Below are 14,321 nucleotides of genomic sequence, written 5' to 3'. Positions count from 1 at the left end.
CTACCTTGGGTCTGTAGGGGGTACTGCACTCACCTGCAGTATCCCCCCAGGTCAGTAGGGGGCGCTGCACCCCGTGCTACTGAGCCTCGGCCAACAGGTGACGCTGCGCTCACCCCTCTGTAGTACCGCTCCATGGCCTGCAGCTGGCGCGTCGCCCTCCTATCGTACCGCCTCCCGGTCAGCAGGTGGCGCTGTGGCACACAGCACTAGCTGTTCCTGGGACCTTCCTGCCGGGCGGACGCTCTGGGCGCTACCCGCTCCCTCTAATACCCCTCGTTCGCCGCGGAGTTCCGGCCTGCCGCGGACGTCGCTCTCTGGGCCGCGTTGTGGTCCCGCGCATGCGCAGAGACCCTTCTCTCTTTGCCCTTCCTCCTCGAGCACCGGGTAAGGAGGCCCCCGGCGTCCTCGACCTAAGCGGGGCGGCCTGACGCGGGGGAGGCCTCTGGTGCTGGGAGCGAGGGGGGGCTGGGGGTGACGGCTGGAGTTGAAAGTGGCAGGGAGGGTGAAAGTGGCAGGGGAGGGGGGCGAAGGTAGGGGTGTGGGGGAAGGGACTGGGGGGTGTGGGGAGGGGCTGGGGTTGAAAGTGGCAGGGGAGGGGGCGAGGGTAGGGGTGTGGGGGAAGGGACTGGAGGGTGTGGGGAGGGGCTGGGGTTGAAAGTGGCAGGGGAGGGGGCGAGGGGAGGGGTGGGGGAAGGGACTGGAGGGGTGTGGGGGAGGGGCTGGGGTTGAAAGTGGCAGGGGAGGGGTGTGGGGGAAGGGGCTGGGGAGCTGGGATCCCTGTTTCACTGGGGCGAGGGGGGGTTGGGCTGTGGGGGAGGGAGGTGGCTGCCTGGCTGGCGAGGAGGAGGGGTACTAGGTGGCTGTATGTTGGGCTAGGTCTGGGATCCTTCAGCCCTCTTCACCCCCAGGGCTCCTGTTCTCCCCTGCCTCCTGGTGGCTTGTTGCCTAATGGGTGGCCTTACGTTTATCTGTTGGGTGTCTTGGCTGCTGTCAGCACCTCGGCCTCCTTACAGACCCGGCTGGAGCCTGCAGTCTCTTTAGCCAAGAGGTGCCTGAAAACAAGGGGCCCCCCCCAATGATGACTAAATCTCAGTCGGCAATAACTCCCCTTCCCCAGCACAGAGCTCCTAGTGGAGGGAGTACTGTGCTAGGGCAACAGGGAGCTGCATGTGCCCAAGAGGGGAAGCCATGGCTGAGAAGTCAGTGACAAACCTCTGCCTGTTTGTTTTTAATTATTCAGCCTCCTATCTGCCAGAGGGGTCTGGTCTCTGTCTGTAGACTGGAGGTAATACTGACCTATATTGCAGGGGGCCCACAAGGCCATTTTTATTACAGTAGAGGTCCCAGCCAAGACCAGGGCCCAGTTGTCCTGGGTGCTGAAGACACAGCCCCTGCTCTGAAAAGCTTACAGTCTAAACACACAGGATGAGAGGGGCAGTGACTTGCCCAAAGTTGCTTATCCAATCAGTAGCCAGTCTGGGAGTAGAATTCTGGTCTCTGGGCGCCCAGTCTAGTGCACTACCCACTAGACCACTCTGCTTCTCCCTAATGCCGATCACAAGCTTGAGGATCCTTGGATGAAAAGTGCTTGGGACATGCAGAGTATTAATGCACATTGAAAATGACCTTGGGGATCTGAGAGTCACTGACCATTTGTGCAGGAGTTAATGGGCCATTCCCATCTCTAACTTATTTGACCCTGAGCATTAGAAGCCTGAGGGAAACTTAATGCAAGTGCTCCTGGAGAATGGTTTGGCTCAGCCACACAAGCCCTGGATAAAGGGGGCTCTGCTACTGTGGGCTTGGAAGGAGTCCCAGAACCCGAGGATGGTTCTGGATCAGGGGATGGGACATGAAGATGCTTTGTTGTCTCCTAAGAAACTCCAAAGCGCTTTACAAAAGCAAATGACTTGAGTTTTGCACTCTACACAGAGTAGGTAAATTAGATCCCCATATGGGAAAACTGAGACAGAGTGATTTCCCTATGATTGAGTGAGCAGCAGTGGGAAGTAGAACCCACATGTCCTGAGTCCCAGTCACCTACCAGATCACACAGGACCCTGATGGGTTTTTCCCATCGTATCTGACTCTCCATTCCAGTATGGTGCCTGTGTTTTAAAGCTCAGTCAAGCTGTGGGTATTGGTCTCTGGTAGCTGAGCTGCCTATCTTATTTGTTTTGTGGTAGCTCTTAACAGCCTCAGTCATGGACCAGGACACCATTGTGCTAGGCACTATACAAACAGAGAACAGCTGATCCCTGTCCAAAGGATCTTACAGTCTAAATACTTGAGGATTTTGTGCTCTGCTTCCATTCCAGGGTCTTCATCAGTGGCCTGTACTGTTCAACCCCTTGTGGGTACCCATGGGATTAGCATTGAACTTTTCTGGTGCGTCTGATATTGTGCAGTAAATTATCATACCCCCTTCTCCCAGCTGTTGTCACCTCTTTGTGATGATCCCAGTTATCTGTCATGATCAATATTATCACCTTGGTAATACTGTTTTGAACTTTTGGCACATTCATTGGGAGTCCCACACCCCTGCTTTGCAGCATGTTTCTATTGCAGTGAATAATCGAAATTGTGGGGCAATGTGGATTCCTAATGTGGTGGTGGTTTGGTTTCTCTTCCAGTTTTGTGACCCCCTGCTGTCCCTGAACATGTATGCCTGTGCAAAATTCGTCTCGGCTCCTGCCCTAGTGAGTAGCGGAAAATCCCATTTTTTAATCCATTCTAATACTAGGCATTTCTGCAATACTTTTTCAACATATTACCTATGTGGCAGGGGGCTGTGAAGATTAGCTAAGTGCTATCTCCATTGTCTAGACAGGGAAGTGAGAGGCAGGTGCCTGCAGTCTCCCATGAAGTGAGCAGCAAAGCTAGGAATAGAACTCAGGAGCCCTGACTCACAGTCTTGTTCTCCTAGGACATTCTGCCTTTAGGGGAGTGCGTTGGGGAAAAAAGTGGATTTCACGTCAGGCTGTATCCCCTTAAAGTAAGGGTAGCTAAAGCATGGCCCATATGCTGCATGGCCAGCCTCATTTTCAATATGGAGGTGAGGACTGTGGGTATTACTGATGCTGTGCATGCTGGGAATTGTAGTCACCACAGACCACACTTCAGTATCAAAGATGAGGGTAGCTGCTGTCTACATCTTATCCAAAATGGATGGGCCTCTTAGCCAGTTACCAATGAATCCCTCGGCACCCTAGTTTAGAGGTAACTTGCCCTCAACAGGCCAGATCATTGTAACCTTTTCCTATTTGCTACTAATTAGCTGGGTGGCGTTTCCTGTCTCTGGAGGTGTAATAAAACTTCCTTCTGAGCTAAGCTGCCTGCTGCAAGCCACTAGACTTGTAACTGGCTGCTGGCTTTCAGTAACCCTGCCCTGGTGCCAGTCTGCCTGCCCTCAGGGCCCGCATGTCAGGACTTGGTTATTCCTACAAGATGCTTCAGAGATCCTGTAGTGTCAAGGGATCCCTAACCATGCCTCGAGCTCTGCTCCACCCAAGGCTGTGGCACATCTCGGACACTGTTGTCTACACTGACCCGCAGAGCTATATTGTGGGGACCTACTCCCCTACCACAGTGCCCTACTGTAGATGGACCCTGCTTAGCTACATGTTTCACCCTGACTTCAGTCGCCTGACACTAAGTGAATCCCTGCTCTGATCTGCTGAGTTCAGTCCAGATGGCTACAACAAATACAGCCGCCCCTGCCTCCTGTTTCATCAGTTCATAGGTGGGGAGGGAAACACTGATTAACTGGAGGTGCTTCCTGCTAACTCTGTGCTAGCCTAGCCTGGAGTGGCAAGTGCCAGCAATAAGGTGATCCCGTGGTAAACGGGAGGCACTCTCCATTTACCATCTAAGTATGTGGAGTCTCGGGGCTTGTCTGCACTTAACAGGGGATTCACCTGTGGCGATCAATGCATCGGTGGTCGATTTAGCGGGTCTAGTGAAGCCCTGCTAAATCGACTGCAGATCGTTCTCCTGTCAACTCCTGTACTCCACTGGATCGAGAAGAGTAAGGGGAGTCAATGGGAGGACGTTGCATAGTGTGGACCCCGCGGTAAGTAGATCTAAGCTACGTTGACTTGAGTTACGCTATTCACGTAATTCAAATTGCGTAGCTTAGATCAACTTTTCCCTGTACTTTAGACGAGGTCTCAGTGAGAGAGGGTTGGCTCTTGGATGGTGCATGTCTGCCCCAGGGTAAGTTACTGTCCCTGTGTCTCCCGGTTCAGTTCCCCTCTCCTCCCTTCTGGGTTAGTTTTGTGTTGGGGTTCCAGTAGGGCATAAATTCACATTGACTGTGGCTGGTTTCCAGGTAATGGTTACTAGCCAGTAACTAGTTCTTCCGCCAGCTCCATGGGCAAGAGTGATCAGGATTACCTTCCTTGATGGACTGTCCTGGGCCATACTGGTCCATGAGGAGGCAGCATTTGGTAACCTTCATCCTTTGTGTTGCCTTTGCATGGACTGTGCTGTGGGAACACAGAGAGGCTTGAGGACAGTGCTTTGTTTGTGCCAGGGCTGAGCCCCGGCAACTCTGGGCATGGCAGTTCATAGCCCCAGCACCTCTGGGCTTGCCACATTAGTTATGAAAGTAAAAAAATTGCGTGAGCTCTGGCAACTCTTTCATTACAAATTAAGCCCTGCTTGAGAATAAGTTTGGTTTGGAACGTATTAAAACAGGAAGTGGCAACACGATGCCATTGTTGCTACCAAGTGTGTGGATTCCTGCTGCCCTCGGGGAAAGTGCTACCTTTCCTCTGCCCCCACGGCAGAGACATGGAGTGCCACATTCAGCCATGGAGTCTATGGCAGTTGTTTCCACTTATGCCAGAGCTGGATTTGACCCAGAGAACTGCTGCAGGGCATTCATGGCCTGACTTCTGAAGGTACTCAGCCCCTTCCAGGATCAGGCCGTTCACCCGGCCACCAGAGGGACTTTCATGCAGATATACTGAAGAAGACATCCCATCTTGACTTTTGAAGCAACAGCTGCTCTGGTGTCCCTGAAAATAATTCAGTCACTCTGCATTGGGCCAGCCCCAGCTAACAAGTGGGGGAGAGCCTGGCACACTTTGGGCGCTGTGTAAATGCTGCGGTCCCCTGCAGAGCTGCAAGGTGGGGGAAATACTGCTCCAGTTCCTTTCCAGTCTCAGCATAACTGATCTGACAGATTATTGCAGGAAGCTGGCACTGGGTATCTGGTAGGGATTGCATTGCACTGCCTCTCTGGGCAGAGCGGCTCCGTCTGAATGATTATTTTGTCTGTCTGCAGGTGAGGAACAGCTCGAGGCTGCTGTGCAGACCAGTCTCTGCCTCCCTGCTGAGCAGGCCTGAGGCCAGGACAGATGAGGTAAAATGCTGAGCTTGGACCATAAAGTGGAGAGGATCCTCAGAGCTTGAATTGACTTAACCATTGGGCCCAGCAGGGGGCATGCAGAGCAAATATTCCACTCCATAGCAGTCTTTGACTAGAGCAAAGCTGGGGGGTGGGGATCCCTGCTGGGTGAGGAGGCTCAACTGGGCTGGCTTATTCTCTCAGGCTTCTGGGCTTAATCTCTAAGGAGAGAATCATAAAGCAAAAGGAAAATCTGGGCAACAGAAGAAAGCATGTTAACAGTGCTGCAAGCTCTCCCTGTGGAAAGGGATTGGTGATTCAGTAGGAGGTGCTCTTCCTTACGAGTCAACTCTGAACCGATCCCCCAGCATGGGACTAGAGGGCGCTGTGCTGCTACAAGCTGTATTTCAGACTAGTGAGATTGGGACCACTTGTGGTCATTTAAAAATCCTCTGGCACATGCAAGGAGGTTAGCCCTGGAGTCCCAGCCAGCTCTCAACTTGTAATTAGTCTGTATCCACAAATTCCTCATGTGGGCTCAACTGAGAAGTCACTTCCTGACCAGAAGTATTCTACACGGCGAAACAGCTGCCAAATTCCACCCCAGCCATGGCTGCAGTTCAGTGGTGGGTGAAGAACTTCACAGAAGGATCATGTATTAGAATTAAAATGTATAAAGCACTTTGGGATCCTTCGAGTGAAAGGCACTATAGAAATGAGGGGGGTTGGGGGGTGCAGCAGGAGCACTAGACTGCTGTAAGCCCAATATCTCAGGAATGCTTCTAGGCCAGTGCTTTATACTGCTGGAAATCCAGCTTGACAATAGTTTTAAGGCATTCATTTCCAGGCCTAGCAAGCCACAGGGCCTTCTCTTACTAAAACCCCAGGGAGATCAGAATTGCCCCTCCATATGGGGAAACTGAGGCACCAAAGTGAAGCAATTTGTCTGAGGTTACAAGGGGTCTGTGAGAGCTGAATTTAAGTGGCTCCCAGTTCTGTGGCTCACTGCACTAATTGTGCCCCTCTCTTTAGCCTAACTCACAACCTCACCCCTCTAGAGGCCCATGAAGTCAGTTCTCCAAGCCATGTGGGAAACTTGGATTCTTGTGGTCCTTAGTCCACTCAGTGGAGATGTTTCCATGGCCATGCCCTGGTAGAGAGTGGGCAAAAAACACTTGTAGAGCTCTATCTCCAGCTGAATCTCACTGTCATCCCTTCAACTCATCCTAGCTCGGCTCCACCCCAGCACCCCAGAATGCCCTCCTCCAAGCTGTGCGCCGGGAGGTCCACACCAGCGCCATCTCCCGGGACATTGACACCGCGGCGAAGTTCATCGGTGCTGGTGCTGCCACCGTTGGGGTAGCTGGCTCTGGTGCTGGCATTGGAACCGTATTCGGCAGCCTCATTATTGGCTATGCCAGGTAAGGAATGAGCCTGTATCGGTTAGCTCTTCCCCTGCTTTAACCCTGTCCCCTGGCTTGGTTACAGCTGGTGCAGGCAGGGCCTGGGATAGGGGTATCAAGCAGGGCTTTGGAGCTGTACTCCGGCTCCGCTCCAGCTGCAGGCAAAAACCTGCAGCTCCACTGCTCTGGAGCTGCTCCGTGCTCCAGCTCCGGGCTCTGCTCCAAAGCCCTGGTATCAAGTGGACCACGGGCCAAATCTGGACCGCCAGATGCTTTTGAACGCACTCCAAAATCTTTTTATTTACTTATTGATTTTTTTTTATTTTCTTCTCTGGAGTCTGGACCTTGGTTATACCTTGACCAAGCAATTTGGACCGTGACAAAAAATAATTGACTACATCTGGCTAGGACTTCCCAGCACGAGCCTCGGAGCGGGGCTGCAAGTGAAAGCAAGACCCATCAGAAAGGCTGTTCAGAGTGAACTCGGTCTCCTGCTCTTCCTGTGCATCCATGTGGGACTTGGATTCTTTAAGCTTTCCTGTGCAGCCTCCACCTATTAAGGTGGCAGCTCCTTATGTGGTAGCCCTCTTCAAAAAGAATAGTGATGGATTCCTCTGAACCCGGATACTGTGCCGAGTCTGTTACAGTCCTCTGGGGCTTTGCTCTCAGTCCTGGCCAATGCTCTTGGCTCTGTCAGTGGAAGGGACCATAAACTGTCCATGAGGAGCATTTCTAAATCGCTCTGACCATTCCTTTGTATAAACAGATTTGGGGTAGGAACAGGACAGCTGAGGACTCTTACTGGGTATCAAGCCCTTCCTGTCTAGGGCACGGATTCAGATCCAGCCTGAAATCTGCCACCATCTGTGGGTCAAATGAATCTGGTGGGTTTCAGTTCCATCCTTTATGGGTGAGCATCCCCCCCCTCCCCCCCCAGCCAGTTCTAGCGGATGCTTTTGAGTGGGCCGTGGAGGCCAAACTTCCACTAGAGGGGTCATCATTGGGCAGGGTGGGGCATGCTGTAGGGGAGAGTGGGGAAGCTTGCCCTGGCACTGTCCCCTGCTGTGCCTCTACTGTGGAATCTCCAGAGCTGTCAGCCTGGTGCTGAGTTCACATCCTCTCCTAGCAACATGGGCTGTCCCAAGGAGCCTGTTGATGCCTCTGAAACAAAGTGGGATTTTCCCCACTTCCTCCTGCTGTAGGGCTCTCTCTAGTGATCAGGGTGGGTTTTGGTTTCTTACCCTGTTACCCTAAACCAGTGTTTCCCAAACTGGGGTTCGTGAACCCCTGGGGGTTCACAAAATGTTACAGGGGGTTCTCGGGGGGGAAAAAATTCCCTAATGGCGGACAGAGCTGTCCCTAGGGACCCTGGGCAGCACGGGGCCAGCAGCCCAGAGCCCCTGGACTTCCAAGAGCTAAGCAGATCAAAGTAAGCATATCTATCACACTGAGGAGATTTCAACTTCAAGACTCCTTATTAGAAATGGAAAGGGAGGTGGATATTTTTTGCTGTTTTTAAAATTAAATAGGCAGCTAGTATTGTTTTAAAATTATTATGAAGAACAAGTTGTTTGCCTGGACTGCTCAAGACCTGAATGCTTGTGTAGGAGGAACTCTTTGAATTGGCTTCTTAAATACCTTCATGCTGTTTCACATCTGATACTCCTTGATGAAACATAGGAGCCTTGTCTTATAGCAGGCTTATTCAAAGTGATACAAGCTACGAAAGTGAGATCTTGGAAGAGTGTTGTTGTTTTTATAATGTAATAAAAATACTGTAATGATAAATAATAATTAATAGTAAATAGTGTGTAATAAGCATGTCATAAAAACAAATTTTATATTTCCAAGATCACTGCTTTTATAATTTATACTCAGGTAAAGGAGAAAATCCCTGGAAATATTCATTTTTAGGAGGGGGTTCGCGAGACTTGACATTTTAGTGAAAGGGGTTCACAGGTTGTTAAAGTTTGGGAACCACTGCCCTAAACCCATAACACTGGGATTTTTGTCAGCTCTACGTGCTAATCCCAATGCTGTTGCCCAGCACTGAGAGAGCAGGGGACAGGTGTAGGCACCAAGTCAGGCCTCTTTCAGACCATCATACGCCTGTCAGATGCATGAATTTGGGACTCTTGAATGTAAAGACCACTCTGAAGTGAATCTGGGAACTCCTCTGCAGCCAGAAATCACTACAGTGCCCCCTGGTGGGAGAGGCTGGCACTGCACTAGCCTGTATGCTCCCAGACAGTTCTATGGCATGGGAGATCTGGGACTTTCCCCACCTCTCCATGACTCTGCATTGTAGTGGTTTCTCCCTCTGGCCAAGAGGAGCTGTGCCTGGCTCCCTTCAGAGACTGTCCTGGGGATCAGCCAGAGGGGGTTGATAAAGAGTAAAGAACCTCATGGGCCATTAGGAGCTGGCAATGCACATTGGTGTATCTGACTCTTGGGCTGCTGTGCCCAGCCCGGCAGCATGGGGGATGCTCCCACGTGCTTCACTGACTGGTGCTTTCTTCCTCCCCTCATAGAAACCCTTCCCTGAAACAGCAGCTGTTCTCCTACGCCATCCTGGGCTTTGCACTCTCCGAGGCCATGGGGCTCTTCTGCCTGATGGTGGCTTTCCTCATCCTCTTCGCCATGTGATGGAGCCAGCTCCCTGCCGTGTGTTCCTCCTGTGTCTAGTCTATCGTGAGCGGCTGTGAATGTCCTAATGCAGGTGGGGGTATCCCCGCCTCCTAACCAAATCGGCCTGGCCTGGCCCTGACTGAGGGAAGGTGAATAAATACTGTATTGATCTACAGAATGCAGGTTCTTGGTGTGTTCTTGGCATACAGGGAGCCAGTGTGTGGGTACCCACCGGCTAGCTGATGATACTTGTACCTGCAGCCATGCTGCCTAGGGCTGTGCTCTGGGTAGACCTTGGTAAGATAAGGAGGGCGAGGCCTTGGGCCTGCGGGAGCTTTTAGGTGCTGCAGGACGTGGGATGGGTGACTCAATAGGGGGCATGTTCTCCTCTCAGAGTGGTGGTGGGTGCTGGTGAGCTTCAGGAAGTAACATCTGAGGTTCTGACCATCTGTGGTCAAGTTCCCAGGCTGCTTTCCCTCTAGTCTGGGTGGCTAATCCTCGTGTCCTGGCCAAATTCCAGCTCTAGTCTTTCTTCAGGCTGACTCTCCTATAATGGCACAGCAATCCCTTCAGTCCCAGGCACCTCCTCCCACCTCTGCAGTCCAGAACAATCCGCATAAACCAAGATTAAAGTTGTTCATTGTTCTTATTAGGCCGTGCCCATTAGGGAAGGGAGGGCATTCCCAGACTCTGGCCTCTCACAACACTTGGGCTCTGAAAGCCAAGTTGGGTTTTCTCTGCCGCTGACATCACAGTGGATAAGAAAGGGTCCTCAGTGAGAGTGGCGGGGCAAGGATGATGCTGCTCTGCAACTGTCCATCCTCCTGATGCCAATAGGTGCCAGTCTGTGGAAACCTAGTGAAATACCTCAGTCTAGGGAAGGGTGCAGAGAGGCCTTTGCCTAAACCATCCCTGGCAAGAATCGAATACAAAGCAGCAGTGCTAGGAATTGCAGTTGCTCCAACTCAGGTGCTAGAGGCCTGTGCTCTAGTTCCACCATACGCAGAACTCCCTGGGATAAGTTCTGTGACCTGTTATGAGGCTTCCCCCGTCTCTGGGGTCTTCACAGCACCTAAATGTTGGGGGAAGGCAACTCTTCCTCTTAACCTGCTTCAAGGAAGCGGCCCCTCTGCTATGAACTGAAATGGAATCCATCTGCATGGCCACAGGGACTATATGACAGCAGAAGCCCAGTGCTATAGCCTTGAGGATACTCAAAGCTTAAATCAAGTTAGCCGTAGAGAGAGCGTCTTCAAAATGCCTAGCCAGAGGGTGCTGGCATGCCTCATTGGCTATGCTGTGATAGTCCACCCTAGGGCACTGGAGTGCTTAAGGCTATGTCTACACTGGCAATTGAATGACAAAGCTTTTGTCTTTCAGAGGTGTTAACACCCCTCCCCCGAAAGACACAAGTTTTCCACAAGAAGTGCAGCCTGTTGTCGGCAGGAGAGCGCTGTCAAACGCCACTCATTGGGGGTAGAGGTTTTTTGTAAACAGCGGCGACACTGCGTGACATTTAGCAGCACGGCTGTGGCGGCACAGCCATGGCACTAAAAGCTGTGTAGTGTAGACATAGCCAAAGACTGGGCATCGGGCAGAGCTCAGCCAGCAGGGATGAACCTGGCCCCAAACTTGGTGTCAGACAGACAGAGACACACACACACACACACACACGTTTTCTGTCTCTGAAGAGCTTGTCTTGCTATGACACAAAGCAACCAGCGGGAAGAGATCATTCCAAAACCCACAGCGAAGGAGTATCTATAGGAGGCTGTTCCCACTGTAGGGGCTGCAATGAAGCAGGTAAGATATGATCTGGGGTGATGTCAGACAGCAAAAGGAGGCAGTGACACTAGCCTTTCCTGGGCTCTGTGTGGGGAGCTATGCCTGGCTGCTGCCTGCCATCATACAGTTATTGCTCTGCTCAGGGAGAATGAGTCAGGGGAGCTAGCGGTGGAGCTGGGAGAGTCTTGCCTCTGTCCAGGCTCGCTTAGGTTATAAATGGTAAGGGCAGCTTCCCAAGGAGTGTTTGCTGGGCAAATCCAGGCTCTGGGTTCAGCAGTCCAAATAGTTTCAGGGTGGTTGGCAGCAGCTGAGACCATTCCAGCTGGAACCGGCCTAGCTACACATTCCTTCGTGGCTGCCTTGTGCAGTCTGCGCTGGTCAGTCTTCAGCCAGCAGCGTGGGAGGGAGACAAGTTGGAAGCAAGAGGATTTGCCAGCCCTCAAAGGTAGGGGCCTACCTCCCTAGAACCAGAACTGAGTCAGTAGTTAGTGAATTAGTTATGTAGGGCCAATCCTGCGCTAGCTGCTAATGACACTTTGTACTTAGAACCCAGCCTGGGAAGCATCTCAGCCTCCCCTGTGGCAGATAATGTGCTACACTTGCATTGTAATGGGGAGAGTGAGGCAAAGAGCCGAAGAGATGTGCCCTAAGGTCTCCAAGGGAGTGTGGTAAAGCAGGGAGTAGAAGCCAGCTCTCCTGCCTTGTGGGCCTGTGTCTCCGCCTTCCCCCTGGCAGCAGGCCGGTGCCCTCTGTATAATGAGTCTGTGCAGGACATGGTCTGTCAGTACATGAATGCCTCTGTCACACAAGCTGCCCTAATCACCGGCTCCCTTGCTGATGGGATCAGTGTGACCTGAATGGACCACAGAGCCTGTCTGTCCCTCACAGAGCCCCCAACGCAGTGCAGCCCAATACAGGTTTGAGGCACATTGACTGGGCTCAGAAGCCTGCTACTGCCTCAGATGCACCTAGTGAGGATGGGGAACCCAGGCCCTCGCTGTGCTAAGCAGGCATCTTTCATCGTCCCTGTGTCTTGTCTTTGCCAGTGGCTGATGCTTTGAAGGCTGCTCTGGGCATGCCATTTAGTGTTCATTTGCACCTGTCAGTGCTGAGGTTGGAGAGGAAGGACAGCTGCATTTTGACCTCACTCTGCTCGGAGCACCGGCAGCTCAAAGGGAAATGGCCCTTGCAACAAAGCTGTGGCCACCTTGGCTTGGCATGACACATGCAACAGCCACTGGAAACTTCACAGCTAGTGTAGGCAAGGGGCTGTCTGTCTTTCAATTCTGATTGTACACTGCTTAGCACAGAGGGGTCCTGGTCCAGGATTGGGGGTGCTTAGGCACTACAGTAATACAAGTAACTCAGAGGTGGCCTTGACCAGAAACTACTTGTGAATCACTGTTAATAGTCCAGGGCCTGTGACACACAGGCAAGTACATGTGACTCCTCTTGAATGCTGTGGGGCATGTACATGGCAGGATTTTAGAATTGGTCATGCCTGCAGCACTCTAAACCCATTTCTCCTCCCTGCTACTGACTCATGTTACATCTACCTACCTGATTTTTATGTAGGTACTTACACAGCCCTCACTGCTGTGGTATCTGATCAATGGGTTTATCCTCACCACCTACGCTGTGAGGTAGCAAAGAATTAGCTCTATTGTACAGATGGGGAACTGAGGCACAGGGTAGTTTAAGTGACTTACCCAAGATCACACCGGGCATAGGGAATAGAAGCCAGGTGTCCTCAGTCCCAGCCCAATACCCTTGGACCATCCTCCCTACTCATCCCTGCCTCAACACAGAATCATAGATATCAGGATTGTAAGAGACCTCAGGAGGTCATCTAGTCCAATCCTCTGCTCAACTCAGGACCAATCCCAACTAAGTCATCCCAGCCAGGGCTTTGTCAAGCCGGGCCTTAAAAACCTCTAAGGATAGAGATTCCACCACCTCCCTAGGTAACTCATTCCAGTGCTTCACCACCCTCCTAGTGAAATAGTGTTTCCTAATATCCAACCTAGACCTTCCCCCACTGCAACTTGAGACCATTGCTTCTTGTTCTGTCATCTGCCACCACTGAGAACAGCCAAGCTCCATCCCCTTTGGAACCCCCCTTCAGGTAGTTGAAGGCTGCTATCAAATCCCCCCTCACTCTTCTCTTCTGCAGACTAAACAATCCCTGTTCCCTCAGCCTCTCCTTCTAAGTCATGTGCCCCAGCCCTCTAATCATTTTCGTTGCCCTCTGCTGGACTCTCTCCAATTCGTCCTTTCTTTCAGTAGTGGGGGGACCAAAACTGGACGCAGTATTCCAGGTGTGGCCTTACCAGTGCCGAATAGAGAGGAATAATCACTTCCCTCAATCTGCTGGCTATGCTCCTATTAATACAGCCCAATATGCCATTGGCCTTCTTGGCAACAAGGGCACACTGCTGACTCATATCTAGCTTCTCGTCCACTGTAATCCCCAGGTCCTTTTCTGCAGAACTGCTGCTTAGCCAGTTGGGCTCCAGCCTGTAGCAATGCACGGGATTCTTCCTTCCTAAGTGCAGGACTCTGCACTTGTCCTTGCTGAACCTCATCAGATTTCTTTTGGCCCAATCCTCTAATTTGTCTGGGTCACTCTGGACCCAATCCCTACCCTATAGCTTTCTACAGCAGAAGTAAACAGAGATAAGCTACCTCTGACACACACCCTGCCTGCAATCAGAGCCTCAGGGACCACCTCCTGCTGTTGTAAACCCCACAGCTGGTCCTGAAAACCTGGTGTTGATGTTGCTAGGGAACCGGGCTGCCTGGGTGTTTATGACAGCTTGGCCTGTGTTTTGGAAACCCACCCTCGATACTGAAGCAAGCCAGCCCAGTGGTTGATAAAACCTCAGGCAAGGGGTGTTAAATGACTTAGCAAATGCTAAGTAGCTTGTATCTGTGCTGCACTGACGTAAAGGCTGAGCAAGTACTTCTTTCATCAACAGGGCCCAGAAGGGCCAAGTCCTGGAAAAAAGACAATTAGTGCTGGTAAGTCCCCGGAGGGGAGCCATCAGCTTGGTATAAATATACTTCATGGATTAGAGAGAGGTGTATCACACAGACAAAATACAAGCTGAGGGCCTGACAGACCCTGCCACTAGCAGCGGGAATCTCTTACA

General features: G+C 51.8%; 1 protein-coding gene across 2 annotated transcripts; it reads left to right on the top strand.

Annotated features, from left to right (window-relative positions):
- Window positions 1-266: 266 nt before the first annotated feature.
- On the top strand, window positions 267-9,562 carry ATP5MC2 (ATP synthase membrane subunit c locus 2). 2 transcript variants are annotated; one of them, XM_034793005.1, is made up of 6 exons: window positions 333-384; window positions 2,319-2,388; window positions 2,634-2,699; window positions 5,291-5,368; window positions 6,584-6,774; window positions 9,288-9,562. In XM_034793005.1, the coding sequence occupies exons 3-6, from the start codon at window positions 2,661-2,663 to the stop codon at window positions 9,400-9,402; spliced, it is 423 nt and encodes a 140-aa protein (XP_034648896.1). In that variant the 5' UTR covers window positions 333-384; window positions 2,319-2,388; window positions 2,634-2,660; the 3' UTR covers window positions 9,403-9,562. The 2 variants fall into 2 exon arrangements, with proteins under 2 accessions (XP_034648895.1, XP_034648896.1); XM_034793004.1 differs by lacking the exon at window positions 2,319-2,388 and having other exon boundaries at window positions 267-384.
- The last annotated feature ends 4,759 nt before the right edge of the window (window positions 9,563-14,321 follow it).

The sequence above is a fragment of the Trachemys scripta genome, chromosome 16, assembly GCF_013100865.1.
Source record: "Trachemys scripta elegans isolate TJP31775 chromosome 16, CAS_Tse_1.0, whole genome shotgun sequence".
Classification (NCBI taxonomy): domain Eukaryota; kingdom Metazoa; phylum Chordata; order Testudines; family Emydidae; genus Trachemys; species Trachemys scripta.
This window is presented reverse-complemented; position numbering and strand designations above follow the sequence as displayed.

Bases quoted from the DNA above. Each gene is read 5' to 3' on its own strand.
- ATP5MC2 (XM_034793004.1), top strand. From the start codon at position 2,661: ATGTATGCCTGTGCAAAATTCGTCTCGGCTCCTGCCCTA. The intron at 5,369-6,583 runs GTAAAATGCTGA...AACTCATCCTAG, and splicing joins CTGAGGCCAGGACAGATGAG to CTCGGCTCCACCCCAGCACC. The intron at 6,775-9,287 runs GTAAGGAATGAG...CTCCCCTCATAG, and splicing joins CTCATTATTGGCTATGCCAG to AAACCCTTCCCTGAAACAGC.